The sequence below is a fragment of the Pomacea canaliculata genome, linkage group LG2, assembly GCF_003073045.1.
Source record: "Pomacea canaliculata isolate SZHN2017 linkage group LG2, ASM307304v1, whole genome shotgun sequence".
In the NCBI taxonomy this organism is placed as follows: Eukaryota; Metazoa; Mollusca; class Gastropoda; order Architaenioglossa; family Ampullariidae; genus Pomacea; species Pomacea canaliculata.
In genome coordinates this window covers 18,640,710-18,656,952 of record NC_037591.1, presented here as the reverse complement: position 1 = coordinate 18,656,952, position 16,243 = coordinate 18,640,710, and the positions used below count along the sequence as shown (strand labels likewise).

The 16,243-nt window shown below is 40.8% G+C and overlaps 1 protein-coding gene across 2 annotated transcripts in view; it reads right to left on the bottom strand.

Annotated features, from left to right (window-relative positions):
- The window catches only part of LOC112556924 (fasciclin-1-like), a 96,436-nt gene extending 89,110 nt beyond the window's left edge, over positions 1 to 7,326 (bottom strand). Inside the window, exon 1 of one of the 2 annotated variants that reach the window (XM_025226379.1) lies at positions 6,898 to 7,326. In XM_025226379.1, the coding sequence (XP_025082164.1) occupies positions 6,898 to 6,952 (55 nt within the window). In that variant the 5' untranslated portion in view covers positions 6,953 to 7,326. The remainder of the gene's footprint in view (positions 1 to 6,897) is intronic. The other variant, XM_025226380.1, reaches the window with a different exon arrangement.
- Between the last annotated feature and the right edge of the window lie 8,917 nt (positions 7,327 to 16,243).

Genomic DNA, 16,243 nt, shown 5'->3' with positions numbered 1-16,243 from the left:
ACGGAGAAAAAATCATAAATAATAATCATACAACTTCAAGTATCTTTTTTTCCTGATCTTTTTAGAGGTTGGTAAAACAGGCAAATCATTTTCCCACAAAATAGTTTCAGTAAAGGCTATCAGAAGTTCTGATGGGCATGCGCGGGAGGTGGTCAGGTTTTACAAGAGGATGAGAGCGCGGCATTTTAGTGGATACAGAAGAAAATAACTCAGTAACACAGAAAAAGGTCATGTCAGTATATACAGGAGGCTTAAACAAAGGAGAAAACTAGTAGTAGTTAAGACCAACAAAACAGAAATGAGAGAATTGGACAGAAATATGCGACTATAATACCTAGAGTGACGCATTGACAGACAAGAGTATTTAATAAATTTAGACTAGTATATTTTCATTTCAGTGGGTAATGTCTCATATAATTCTATAAAATGGATACTTTTGAAGACTACTCTACAGAAAAAAAAGTGCACCGGCTAAGAACAGCGTGCCTCACAGCGCACTCGCTGAGCCCAAGGACTTGACGCTTAAGTAGTTTAGGCCCTTTAGGAAAGCAGTGATGATTGGCGTGTTGTGACAGACGTAGGCTGCTGCGGCCCCACCACTTGCGTGTTGTCGGGTACAGGACTTAGTCTCAGAGACACGAATAGTACTTTGATGTGGTTAGCATAACTGACATATTCCTGCAAAGAGACATATGCTCCTTTAAAGTGGTTGACACGTCACTGTAAAGAGTGGCATAAATGATATTGATTTGCAATGAAAACAAGTTTGTAGAGAGAGATTAGCGTTTTCTGAAACATACCGTGTCCCCCTGCTGGACCATCACCTTGCCGTGGTTAGAGGGCTTGCGTGTTTCGATGACAACACCAAAGGGAGCACGAGTTCTTGGCAGGATCACCCATGTCAGACGGATCAAGGGGTAGAGATCAGATTAAGAGTGGTTCTCCAGGTTACAGAGGGTTGAGCAATGAACAAACAATTCATATCTGTGAAAAAATAGTTAAGGAAACTTAACTAGAGACAGCCCATCAAACGGTGACAGTGGAGAGTCAGACCAGATAACTGGAGTTATGAAGGCAGGGAACCAAAGCCGCAAGAGCGTTCCCAACCCGAAAGCCGATATACTCTCATTCAAAATACTCATTACTATTGGTTGCTGGAATGTGAGAACACTAAACCAAACAGGAAAATTAGCACAAATCCTCCAAGAAATGCATCTACACCGATTTGATCTTTTTGGAATTACAGTAGCACGTTGGACAGGTCAAGGAAAGAGAACTATTGCATACCCTGTTATCACAAAACAGAACAATCTTCAGTAGAATAATTTTGAAGAGGCTCACCACTGTTCTTGGTGACATCATTAGACAAGAACAAGCAGGCTTTAGAAAAGGAAGGTCATGCAGTCATCAAATCTTCACCTTTAGACAGATTGTAGAACAAAGCACAGAATGAAACAGAACTCTATGCTGTGTTCATAGACTTTGAGAAAACATTTTACAGCATACACCGTGAGTCCTTATGTAAAATCATGCATGACTATGGACATTGTAAAATAGGGGGTGACTTCCCTTTTCTGTCGCTTTGAGGTTGAAAGGAAAAAACTCGTCCAGTGTTTGCTGCTTCTGCTTTTTTGTAACACTTTTGGGTAGTACAACATCACATTATCATTGAACATGTTTAGGCTCCTATTGCCTATCGCACTATCGCACTGACATTACCTCACTACTATTGCTCTTAATCTTCTTTGGAGCCATGATTGAGGATTATCTTATTAAAATAAAGCACAAAAATCACCAAATAAGATAAGGAACAGATAAGGAACGTAACTGTGTCACGAGCGCGAATGGTGGCATGCTGGTCGGTCACGTGTGGTTCACATGGATGTTCGTTATCGGAAATTTTGTTCGCTATCCGAGACAAGTTTTTAACGAAATTTTTGTTCGTATCCAAAGTATTCGCTATCCGAGGCGTTCGCTAACCGAGGTTTCACTGTACTGTAGCAGTACAACAATACAGTTAGTCATCAATAAACCTAATACCATGCGAGGAATATTTATTTGTAGAGATTTTTGTATAAAATATGTAGATATCTGGTATCTTAAATTTAAAAAAAGATTCCACAGCTTTATTTGAAGCTTTCAATAACAAAATTGTTATACAAATCCGATTCCTTGCAGAAAGCTGGAGATGCCTCATAATAACCACAAGTAGGTGTTACGTTGTGAACAGACTACTACAAATGTAAGGATCAGTAGGACAGAGACATGACCCATGGTACGTGATACTGTGCCCCAAATCCTAATCTGCTTGATGTGACTGAACTGTATCGCGATTTCAGTGAAGGAAGTAAATCCTGTTCTTAGAACTATAACGTAATATTCTAGATGTCAGAATATGATGTGACATTCTGCTTAGACTACTCTTTCCAATCGATGTTTCAAAACCGGGAACAAGAAAGATATGTAGATATCGACAAAGAAAAGAGCAAGAAGTATGATAAATGCATGACAGACTATGTCAAGATAGCGACGGAAAAGAAAATTTTTCTCGCATTCTCATTTTATGTCTTCATTGACGAGATTCGTATCTATTTTTCGCTGTTTGGATTAAAACTTGAGTTCGAAAAAAACCTGAAGTGCTTGCTTTCTTTACTTTACTTTGTTACTGCTTCTTCTTCGTTAGTGTAGCTATCGCGAACTGCAATAATGTTGTTGTTGTTGTTGTCGTCGTCGTCGTCGTTACTAGTAATCGAGGCTCTGAAAACTGGTGGGTGGGGAGTGTATGCCTACCACTGTAACTCTGCGGGAGAAAGTTTGGACCTCTAGTCAAGATGGTTCGAACAAACGGTGTCTGTGCGCTACTTTCTGAAAAAGGTTTTAATCAGTTGGAAAACAGTCATAGATCAGTCATATATCTCACTCTTAAAACGTTTTCGTCTCTTTATTCCAAGTCATGTAATTTAGTTTTTTGTCTCATAATCTGTTTTCCTCATAAAACTGAAACATTGAGTACTTAACGCATTTAAAAGCTAGAGTCGTTCTTACTTGCTTGTTTATCTAATGAAGGAAGTCAGGCGTTTTGACATGTGATATGTGTATAACAAAGAAAGAAACTGGCGGGGGGATTTTTTCAGTGACGTCCAATGAAAACATCACATTCCCACTATGTCTTTTCTTATGAGACAAATCAACCATCTGAGGATGTGTGTAAAAGAAACCTTTTCAATAAAAATTAAAAAACCGTGAAAAAGGAAGACAGCGAGTCTCGAAGAAGTCTGTTTATTTCATCCAGCATTTTTCTTCGAAGTCCTTTGGTCTTTCGTATTCGCTTATACTGTATATTAAGTCTGTTTCTGTACAACCGATGTCTTCTGAGATTTAACACAGATCCACACCAACCCGCCGGCATTTTTTCACAACAGGGTGAAAACTGCTTAATTATCTCCCCTTGCCCCTGGGTGTTCGGTACCAGGGTCTGCAATAATTGGATCCGTACTCAGTCTCTCACACGAGAGAAGACGTGCAGCTCAAGCGCTCGTTTCAAAGTTAAAAATAAGGTTTTAAAAAGGAAAAAATACTTACAAAACTTTTAAAAAACTTAATGAACTAGTATCAGTAAAACTACCAATTTCACGAGGTGCATCACCATCATCATCATCATCATCATCATCATCATCATCATCATCATCCGGGCTGTCCGATGTCACAACGGTTAGCAGTGGCGTAGGAACCAGGGGGGCAGCGGGGGCAGCCCCCCCCCCCAAGAAAAATACGGGGGGGGGAGCAGGAATATCCTTTTGCCCCCCCAATATTTGAGACGTAATTCCTCACAAAGAGCAAAGAACTGAAGAAAGGTAGGGGAACGTAGAGAAGAGACGGTCCACCGTCACAAAAGCGGGCCCTGAGGTAAGTGGAGTCTCTAACACCTCTGACGATCAGATCGGGGACAGTCCGTTGGTATTGTTTGCCATGCTAATTGCAGGTTGTGTTGAAGCCTGAGCGAAGAAAGCAGCCGGACAGTACATCGGTACATCGAGTGTGGTCTCCCTCCCCCCTCCCCCATAATGCGACGCCTTTTCTTTGGCGGTTTTCGTTTGACCAACATAAAACATCCCCCACCCACTCGCAGGAGACTGCAAGAAAGATCAAGATTATTAGAGATGCACTTGATTTTGCCCAGGAAATAATACAGCTTCTTACTTTGTCACCGAAGCGTCAGGTGTTGTTTGAGACCATACAAAAAGAAGCAGGAGGATCTTCGCCAACCATTAAGCCAAGCCCCTCTGCCCAACTCGGTGGACAGTAAGGACAAGAGCGATGGAATCTCTAATAAAGAACTATGAGATTTTGCAAGAAAGACTAGACGTGGTCTCCGAGGGCAGTGACGAGTATGCTAGAAGGGCTTCTGGTCTCCTGGCGCTGATGCAGCAGTTCTCGACATTTTTGGGCCTATCACTGGCACGGACTGTGTTTGCTGTAACCGAAGTATTGTCAACAGCACTACAGAAACAGTCAACATCTTGTGAGAACGCTTCTTCTGCAGCTAGTGTGTGCATAAACACATTGCAGAAAATGCGTTCCGATGAATATTTTCTAGATTTTTTTAATGATGTTAAAGCCAAGGCAAGCAGACTATGCGATGCACCACGCCTTCCCAGGCAGAGACAAGTTCCACGACGGATTGACGATGGCTCAGAGGGACATTGGTACACAGATATTGCAGCCTATTATAGACAACAGTACTTTGAAACCCTAGATCATATAGTTGAAAATATCCAAAGGATTCATCAAGACAGTTTTAACGTGCCGAGACAGATCGACAGGGTTGTCCATGGGACATATTTTTCTATCCCGTCCCATCCCATCCGATGGCAATTTATGCCTGTCCCATCCCGTCCCATCCCACAGGATGTTTCCCATGGTATTAACAATCCTATGGACAACACTGAAAACCACTTTTCGGCTTTTGTTCTATAATTCCTGCTACTTCACATACAATAGATGATTCAGAGGAAAGATTTAAATCCTTGATGAATGAAATAACAGTAAATTTATTTTGCAATATCAAGTATCGACTACCATGGGAAATACAAATGTGTGCTGTCCCATCCCATCCCATCCCATGGGACGTTTCCCATGGGATTTCCATGGGATTCCCATTCCTATGGACAACACTGCAGATCGAAAAGCTACTTTGTGAGGCAGCACTAGGCAAAAGCACGGAAATTCCTAGAAATATCGCCAGTACCTATAGCTCTGACATTGACTTTACCAGACTGAAGACACAGCTCTCATTTCTGCCAAGTGCCATTACTGTGAACCCAGACAAAACGACAGTTCAGTCAATCGTCAGAGGTATTTAATCGGAATTAGTAGCGTCAGAGACCGTGAGAAAGATGTTAAGCGAGATCGATAAGCTTTTGAAACTGTATCTTACTATCCCAGTTACCACGGCAACTGCAGAACGCAGTTTTTCTGCTTTAAAACGAACAAAAACATACCTGAGAAGTTCCATGACACAAACGCGCTTGAATAACTGTCTCATTATGCATGTATTTAAAGAGAGGGTTGATCTGCTTAATCTGGACGAGATTGCAATGGAGTTCATTAATAGAAATCACCGAAGACGCAGTTTTTTTGGCACACTGACTTGCCAACCTTGATTAATATGATTTATATGATTATAACGTTTATCACATTTCTTGTGAATGCGTTAGCCGGGGAGTCATTCTTTAATTTGTTTTTTCTTATTTAATGCTGCTTTGCCTTTTAACAATAAAGCAGCGTGTTGTGATGCTACCACTGTGTACGTGCGTGCGTGCAGTACCCCCCACCCCCCATCCTTTTTTACGTAATGTGCAAGTGCGAACGCCGTTCACTGTCAGCAGGGAGTTTGCCCCCCCCCCCCCCAAACGCCGAACATCTTCCTACGCCACTGGGTTAGTGCGTGACAGCAATACAGATATTTCACAAAAAGCTTTTTGTCAGTTTCAGCGGACAATGTTCCACCGTCTCCTTTAGTAGGCATCCCTAAGTATAAGAAAATTAACGCTAGTATGGCGTCTTCAATGTCGTTAATGCATCATTAAATCTTCTGCTACACAGCCTCATCTTTTCGCCTAAGTAAATTTGTCTCTTTTTCTACCTTGACCTTATTTCATCACATCAATTCATAGTTTTCATAGTTATACCCATCTGTTCATCTTTAATTTTTTTTTCATTGTAGAATGTAGCGAGGGATTCAGTTACACGAGAATGTCTGTGAAGACAACGAGCAAACGAAAGTTCTAGCTTTCTGCTGTTAAGGCCTGATCTTTCAAAGTGTTCTGCTGTCAACAAGCAGGGTTTCAAGGCAAGGTTGTGCAGAGCTAAAGAAAGAGGGAGTGTAGTGAGGAGGTGTCACACGAATTGTGACCATTGACATTAAATCTCGTTGTGGTGGGAAGAGGTGTCTAAGCGATTTTTTTTCTGTTTAAATCGGAGTTTCGATTCTGCCCTCATCGGCTGCAGAAAAAAATTCAACAAAATGGCGGCTGTAAGCAATCACCTCACCTGTCTGGTATACTGTCAGGATATAGTTAACGATAAATTTTTCTAAAATTTCTCACAAATTACCGTGGTTCTATGACGGTCAACAGCGTTTACTTTTGATTCACCCGGCAAACGTACACCAGCTGGTACTTGTAAGTCACAGAATCAGACCCTAGATACTACTCATATTGTCACTTGTTGTTGATAATGGCAGGTATTAGAATCTGTAATGAGAGTAAGAGTAACAATCATTTAAATACAAACCCTAATTTAAAGACGGACAATAAGTCATTGAAGAAGAAATTAAAGTGACAGCACTGAGAGAAAGTCTGACAGTATGATGGACAGACTATTATCGTTACATACCACAGTTGTCTTGGGTGTTATTAGAAACTAACACGTCTGGATCATGGCTGCACATCTGTGACTGCAGGAACTTTCACCGTTTGTAATTTTCCAGTTGTAGGATTAAAGTGCTTTACAGTCCGTTCATCATCAACTGGATCAGGGCATATAACTGGCTGCACATTTGAGTCTGCCGAAGGCTGCACATCTGAGACTGCGGGAAATATCACCGTTTGTAATTTCCCAATTCTAGGATTAAAGTGCTTTACAGTCCGTTTATTATCACCTGGATCAGGGCATAGAACTGGCTGCACATTTGAGTCTGCCGAAAGTTTCACCTTTTTCAATTTTCGAGTCACATGATCAAAGGGCATTACAACAGCTTCGTCGACTGCGGGAACTTTCACCGTTTGTAATTTGCCAGTTCTAGGATTAAAGTGCTTTACAGTCCGTTCATTAACGGTCCGATCATTGCGTCGACAATTTAATTTTGGCATTTTAAATCCTACGTAAATTTCGCTTTCGCAAACGGAAGACAATCTGCAGGCCGGAAATCTGCCAGTGTAGTGTCGCAGCAAAATTTGCTTCACAACTAATGATAATAACAATGAGAGCTTGCAAACGTTCATTAGATAAAAAAGATAAATTTTAAATTATTTGATTTAATAAATTAATTTATAAATAACTTAATTTAAATTTATTTTTTTATTAATTTAAATTTAATTTATAAATAATTCCATTTAAAATTATTTTTAGTTTAGTTTATAAATTATTTAAATTTATTTTAAATAATAACCGGTGCTTAAAATAGACAATACCAAATACCAACACATTTCAGCAAGAGCAACAAAGAAGCCGTTGTTCCGATTAGTTGATGACGTCAGACCATGATGTCGTGGGTCACTTCTGAAAGCTTTCAGACAAGGGCCTGTGACAGGTACTGGGTAACTTGCCGAGAGCTGGAGGATGAGTATAGCACTGAGCGCGGGAACGGCTGGGTGTATTGGGTGCACCAGGTGCATGATCATGATGATGATGATCATGATGTTGATCATGATGATGATCATGATGATGGGAATTGATAACGTGCATCATCCCGACCAAGATAGATCGCACTCTCTGCGACGACCAATAATGATAACTAAAAGATAACAGCCAGTGGACAGTGAGGTACGTACAGGCACACTAAACAACATAAAGATGAGGTACAAAAATAGGACGTAAAGCAATGGATGAAAGTATGAAGGGATGTCGATACTATCAACAGTGTAAGATGGAGTCGTTACATGATGGTTAACAGTATTGCCAGGAGTTAAGAATAGTAATTCAGGGATAGTATTTTGTGAGCAGATATGTTTTCAGAGAGCGTTTGAATGCAGCCTTGGAGTCCGAGTGGCGAATGTGATGTGGAAGAGGGGTAAGTCAGCAAACAAGTCGTGCATGTGGATTCTATAGGTGTTTGAACAAAGTATAGAGGATAAACAGTTTCGCATCATCAACACTTTGCTTGAACTGGTATGCAAATTGCAAGGGGTGAAGACATTCGCTAGTGGCATTTAGAATCAGAATTTTTCATATTGTCTCCAATACTTTCATGACCAGTTATGTTCAGGCCACTAGTGTAAAGTCACAGCGGTCCGGTGGCGCAACGGTTAGCGCCTGTCACCAATACAGTGAAGGTTGGCTGCCCAGAGTTCATTTCTCGTCCCGGGCACGCTGTTCTTTCTCTGCACGTGGCATCTGTTTACAGGGCTGGCTGCCTTGCCGTAATATAGCCTCAGTAGCTGGCACGGCGTAAAATACTAATTTGTTGTGTCTAGTGTAAAGTCATTAGGATGTTGAGCTGAAGCTTTCTTCGGAGCTAGGACAATGGTGGACAAGCAGCAGGCATGTAGAGGGAATCCATAGATCGTTGAAATAGGTGTTGGAAAATGCCTCCATGTTGGTGCACGCACAAACGTAATGTTCTGCTGCTAAAATAGCTTCACAACTTGTTCTTTATGATTCTAAACCCTCTTGGACCCCTCACTCCATCTCACACACACACACTCACACTCACACCTCTCTCTCACACACACACACGGATTTGGTCAAATACACTATAGGCAGTAGTCGACCCGACTCGTGCCGTGGTCAAATCGACTACTAGTTGGAATTTGGTGGAATAGACCGTCCCACGTTTCATTTCAGTACACTACTATTCAACTTTGTTTTAGAAGACAATTAAGAAGCCCCTCGTGCAGTTATAGCTCACGCATCGTGATAAAAGAAGGACCATATACGTGATCTCGAAGAAGACCTTGCAGCACATTGACGTTATGCTGCCTTGTTAGATGGTCCTCAGAAATCCTTTAGGGATGGAAAGCTTAAGCGATTACAAAAGCACCATGTGACTTTGATGCCCTGGTTAGTATCGAACAGACAGCATTATCAATGAACGTCCATCACGCTGACGCCAGTCTACGGCAGCGAATCCCAGTGTCGGTCAAACGTTTGCCATCAGACAGGGGGACAGTCAGATAAGATGAACATGTCATAGGTTCAAGTATCAGGTCGACATGAAAAGGCAATACTGGACAGACATCTGCTATGACATCACAACGATGGTGTTCTGTCCCCGACTTCTGGCCATCAATTGTTGGAAGCCTATAGTGCACATATACGTCACCGGCTAATGAGGATATTTTGTCAATTATTCTCCGCATGCGCAGTACACACTTGTCGGTGGTTAAAACGGAAGAAGTCACTTTACTAACCACTCGGTTGCCTTTACCGAGATATACGAACGTAAAGAGATTACTGTTACGTTATACAGTGTCACAGCAGTAAGTTTTTAAATGGAAGGAGAAAAGTTAGATAATAAACGCCTAGAAACTCCAAAGACAAAAATTGTTGTAAGCGATAAGAAGAGAGAATTGTAGTGCTGATAGCAAACTAAACAATATTATGTCAGCATTGCGTATCAGGTTTACAGATAAATGACCTGTGCTTAATCAGCAGGTATGAAAGTGTTTCCTAGCTTACAGTCGTCACCGCGACGAGCAAAGCAACCGCTCACAGTGTAAGCTCAAGCATCTTTGCCAGGCATGATGAAGTAATATATTTAAAGCATGCGTCCTGCAGCATCAGGTATTGATTGCGAAATAGCAACTGGCGGAAGCAGTTTTTTTCGTGTGAAAATTAGTACTGTTGCAAAACATAGGTTAATAAATACTCACAAAGCTGTCACGAAGTAAATATTTTTTATTACGAGAACGAACCCTTCAGCGCCAGAGAAATGTGCAGATCGATTATTAGGCTATTGCCTTAAAATCTACAACTTTACTAATCCACAAGGGCCATTACAGGTAGTGTTCATACCCTAGCAATATAAAGATAAGTACAAACATATAACTATAGTGAATACGTTCATTATAAATATAGATATATAAACGCTCAAAATAATGGAAAGGCGAGTTGTATAGTCAATCACTATTTGGTGCCAATAAACAGACAATAACATTTAATAAAAGTATTTCTTTATTCATTAAATGAAATATCAGTTTCATTGAAACAAATCATTTTAACAACAAGAAGTGGACAGACATAACCCATGTTTTCAAAATTCAGAAAAGTGATATCAGAGAAAAAGAAAGCCAATATTTTGTCTATCCACCATTAGCTTAAATCCAGGCGAGGCATCGTTATCTCATGGAATAAACAAATGTTCTTAAAGTCCTTTGAGAAACTGCCTACCGCTCTTGATAAAGAAACTGGTACAGCTGATTGAGGTCAGCTGGTTGGGAGGAGTAGTTGGCCATAGATGTTCAATGGGATTCAGATCTTAGGGAACACGTAGGCCAGTCTATGCGGTTGATTGGCGATGCGAGATTCATTAATGAAGAGGACTGCGGCCCCTGTTGCCTTGTCCACACTAGATGGCGTCGTTTTCATGCAAGACGAGCAACGCGGTGTGCAGGTGTCAGGACAGGGCGTACAGCAGGTCGCCTTGACCGAAAATTGCTAACCTAACCCTAACCCTAACCCTGATGCGAAACGTCTGGTCGCTTTCTAGTTACACTGACTTGTCATCAAATTCACGTTGACTGTTCATCCAAACAACAAATTCACTAAAAAAAGACTTTGAACGAATTGCTTACTGTTAATACAAACACGATTAATAAAAATGTGGAAAATATAAAGGTGGCCTTTCCATTGTTTTGAGCAGCATATTATGATTGTCAAATACAAAGTTACAGTAATGTCCAGAAAATGCCAAGAACTCGTCGAATTTTAACTGAGAGAAAACATCAAAATTCGTTCTTACTGGGCTTGGCGGGCAGTCTCCACTTCCCAAAGGGAAACCTGACACGGCAGCATATGTGTTTCCTAGGGAGGTGAAAGACCGGCCACCTGTTTGCAATATAAACACCACACTCGTCCTTCCATACCTTTCCAAACAACTCAGACAGTCACTCACACTTCTCAATTTTCATGCTCAAAGGTAACATGTTGATGCATACTGCTAACTCTAATGCCGAATCCTGGCCTTGAGACTACCACCTAAAATAAACACCAGACGGACAAAGGTACAGCAAAATCGGTCAATGAAGCGGTAAATCCGCCATTGCAAAGACCAGTAGAACTGGAGTCAAACACACGAAGTGCCAAATGTATACATCATTTCTCAATGAAGATATTCTTATGGCTAATTGACTTGAAATGGTGTTGATGATAGTAGCAGCCGATAAATCGTCTCTCGCATTTCTATGTGAAGATATTTCTAAACAAAACTTGATTTGTCTTAGACACAGAACGTAGTTAAACATGGCCACATTTTGTACACGTTTTTTGATAGCTTTAGAAGCCAATTTTTAACAATTTTTAATGTGTAACATTTCCTCTTTTCACTCGGCTTTATGAAATGCTGCAGGTAATCTAAATTATTTCCACTTTTGATGATGCACTAAAATGTCATTTTATGTTTAGACGGACGAAGCAAACAAGAAGTATGCTATCGAGAAGGACGTTAAATGGGGTAGGTCCCGAGCAGGGCCGCCGAGAGCCAGCCCGGGCCCCGGGACAGACGACCTTTCCGGGCCCCTTGTACTTGTAATCGTAAATTATTTTCCCAGTATATAATGTATGTTTACAATTCGAATCTCAATATCTACACTCAAACTCAACTTCTGCATGTGTAATGCTTGGGTGTTGTGTCCTTAGACCTTTATTTAAAAGAAAAGGAGAAGAAGAAAAAAAAATCCACTGACCAAGGCCGGGCCCCCTTGACAGCCGCGGGCCCGGGTACACCAGACCCCCCTGTCCCCCACTCTCGTCATGCCTGGTCCCGAGCAACGGACTGTGGACAGACACTCCAGAGGTGACCGCGAAATTGACAGGAAGTTGCCATCAGTCCCGAGCCTGTTGAACTCGAGTTCAAAGGTCATTAAATCTTCCCCGAAAAATTTCGACCTCTCTTGACCTTGTCTAAGATTAAAAGAGATAAGAGCTTAACGTAATTAAGATTTTCTTGGCATCTGATATATTCAGTAACGAGACAAAGTTCAGAACACACCAGCAATAATTTTAAGCAGTATCTTTCATTTCTAATGAAATGTTTTCCTAAGCGAGCAGAAGAATTAAGAAAGAAAAAGAATGCCTAATATTTCTCTCAAAATCATAAATCGCGCCTTAAATTTCTCTTGTTTTTTCTCTCTAAATCGATTAATCATTTTGAGTGTACAGGGTTTCACTCTGTCTTGAAATACCAGGAGATCAAGGTGCCATTAGAAGCGTTGCTCTGAAATGTGTAACATTACTTAACTGATCGCCAGAATCATTTCGAATTTTTTCACAGCTAATTGCTCTTTAAAGCTATATCTTGGATCCCCAAGGCCTGAACTTGGTACAAGAGGATCCAGATTTGTTATTAACTAGAAAGAATGGTTGCTCTTAACCACCAATGTACACTGCACATGTATTAGTAATCTTTATTCTTGATGAAAGTAAGTTTATGTTTAGTCCCATTTTCCTTTAAATGTAGCTCTATATCCCTCCATCCCCCCACCCGGGCGATACAAGCCTTGAAAATGTTGAAGTGCATCACTAATTATCTTTACATTTACCCTTCCTAACCAATTAACATTTTGCACGTGACAGCAAGAAATGCTGAGTTGCAAAATAGAGTGAGGACGTGGAACTAGATTTTAGTAATCAATTTCTTTTTAAGTTCGACATAGGGGGAAAACATTTATTCCAATGATTCCGACAATCATTCTTCTACTCGTCACTGAAAGCTGTACCGTGCCGCCTGTTTACTTGTCAGCACCACACTTTTGCATATTAATAATAATAAAGGATTTATAAAAACTCCATCCTCTCTCCAGCCGTAAGTACAGCATGCCTAACACACCACACATAAAGGTAAAAGTAGTCCTGTGATTTACATTTGAACGGAAGTGAGGTGTTATAGACTTCACTTGTCTTGGAGCCAGGTTTTTGAGGGTGGTGACATTTCCTTTCCCTCCTGGCCTTATTGCCCCTATCCCTCTACTTAGTCAAGTACTCTCTCTCTCTACATCCTTACACTAAATAAGAACAAGTACATTTTGCTCAAAATATTAACAAAATAAATTATAATGCACTTTTTGTGATTAAAACGTTACATTTAAACGACATATAGCAGTAAACGTGTCACATACTAAAACAACAACGCATTATATCACGATTATCTAGCTTTCACTAGGTTTGAATTAGAGGTTACAAAAAAATATGTCTTTTCTTTCACGGACAACCATTAATGCCTTCTATTGAGCTTCAGTTTCGCGAGCACTGTACGCACCGCGTCACGTCTCAGTCGTTACCACTTATTTGTTACTTTGCTCGCAATCTTCATTCAACCCTCTCGTTATGTCCGGATACATTTCCGTGGTTTCATCTTGTCACCTTAAGATAAATTTCTTATATTCTGCAGGTTTAGCATACAAATTATGGACGGTCCCAAAGAGTAGAAACCGTCGTATACAATAAGATAAGCATGAATGGTATGCTCTGCGTATGTTCCACTGTCGTCTCTAGAAAAGCTGAACATCAACACATTGCGCCCTGCTCTTCAAAGACTTGTTTTGTTTACCGTGCGATTTGGGGCGAATACAAACAGTTATGAGCAGGGCGGGGGCAGCTTGTCTGGAGGAAGCAACAAATCTTGTGAGAGAATTCCACCTGCCAATACATGACCCTCCTTGCAGCACTTTTATCTTTTTGTCAGCTCTTTGAAATCAGTCATCTGTGACACGCAGTTATCTAATGTGCTGAACGATCCAACAATGAATTGTCGAAGATTTTGCGGTGAACGGTGAGGGAGAGTTACCACAAGCGATCGTCCATCCGTAACGGGTCTTTGTCAACTGGAAAGTCTAGGCAAATGGCTGTAATACAACCTCGCCTCCCCGTGTCCCCCCCCCCTCACCATCCTCATCCCATTTATCCTTTTTTGCGTGCATCACGATATCTTCATGATCGCACGAAACATTTCATCATCCAGTAATTACTTGATGCAGTCAATAAAATTGCAGCTTTTAAAATTTCTGTCTTTTGTCTCTCTCAAGCGCTGGCGAATAGGAATGATCTAAAATACCTTTTTAGAATTCTAAAAAAGATGTTAATAGGAAACTCAATGACGAAGCAAGTCTGTTGTTGCGTGCTGCTGCTATTTTTGAGGGAGAGGCAATGACGCGTTTGAGCAGTTTTCCCGGGACTTCTATACGTCTTTGTCTAAAAACGAATGTTTAAAAGGGGTCAAAACCAGTCTGTTCAAACACAGAGTAAGAAGAAGCGGAATGATGATGATTAGAAATCTATAAGAACAACGGAGGCTTAATTGTTCGATGCATTCACTATTCACAGTGATGCAAGAAATTGCAGACACTAACAATCGAAATTTGTATTTAACCATTCATTCATTCTTCCATTTATTCAAGAGCTGTCTCTAAAAGACTTCGGCAGTTTTAGTTTTTGGGGTTTCTAACTGGCGTCCTAGTCTTGGCAAAAGAATATATATGAATAGGATGTAAAATAATAACATTCACAAAGTGACCACTTATATTTCAGCGATTCATGGCATTTGCATGAACAGGTTCCCCCAACGACCAATACTGACGAACTTGCTTTGAGTTCGATCAATATCGGTTACGGGAGTGACGATTATTTATAAGTGGTCTGATGCTTCAAAATAAATACATGATTAATAGCATCCAGAAATAAACCTTACTGATATCTATAAGCCTCTCCCCTACTTGCCTCTATGTCTCATTTCCTTCGTCTCTGCACCTCTTTCTCTCTGTACAGAGCTTAGTAAAGCTCGTAAGGTGAGTGTACGTCAGCCGCAGTCAGCTAGCATGTCGGAAGGGAGATTGTTCACCATGATAAATGTCACCAGCAGACCTGGGCTATTGATAATTTCTAAGCATGAGCTGATCTGTTGTTCTGGTGCGGGCGGTCACAAAAGCCGTTTGACCGTCATCGAGACGCAACCCGTGAATTAGTCAGGAGCAAGCGAAATCAGTGAATGAGGCCAGACATTCATTATTGATATCACCATCGCATAGCTTTGCGTCATGTGACCCGACCGGAGACGGATAAGGAAGTGCGGACGGACTTATACAAAGCCGAAAGGGGGCATATCTTAATCATTAACATGGTGTGATCACAAGGGTGGCTAATTCTTCTCTCGACTACCCACATTTCATCCTCCATTTCTTTCAGCATGACCTCGGATTAATCGAAACCGTGAAGCCAATTTCTTGAACTAATCACAAAATAGTTGTGGGTACTCACATGATTACCTCAAAAGACACATAGAAGCCAAGTCGTTTTTGTAAACATTACTTGTCATATTTCACCATACACCTAAAGTAAGGAATTAATTAAGTGTAACACTGATGTTGTCAACAATTTTAACTCTTTAGCGGTTATCTCACAGAATGATCACTAGAATAATATTGCTGCTCATTCGTCCATGAGGGGGCCCAATCAGCCGCCTGTTAGTCAGACCCCAGCAGCACAGTCAGTGCAAAATGCAAACTGACAGACAGTGACACACTGAAAACATCCACAAAAAACTATTGGACTACAAAGGAAAGAAAGTTCGCAAAGAAAAAGCAAGAACTTGTCCTGGTGCTTAAGGGAAAGAGACTATTCCAGTCTAACCCACCAAGACCTCTACCAGACAAACAACCAAAACACAGTGGCCAAACAGAGACAGGAACAAGTGAAACAGCAAATCAGGACTCTGAAACCCCGACAAAAGAGACTATAAACAGAACAAAAGACACAGACAACCAAAAGAAGATAATAACTGAGGTCCCTTAATTATGGATAAACAACTACA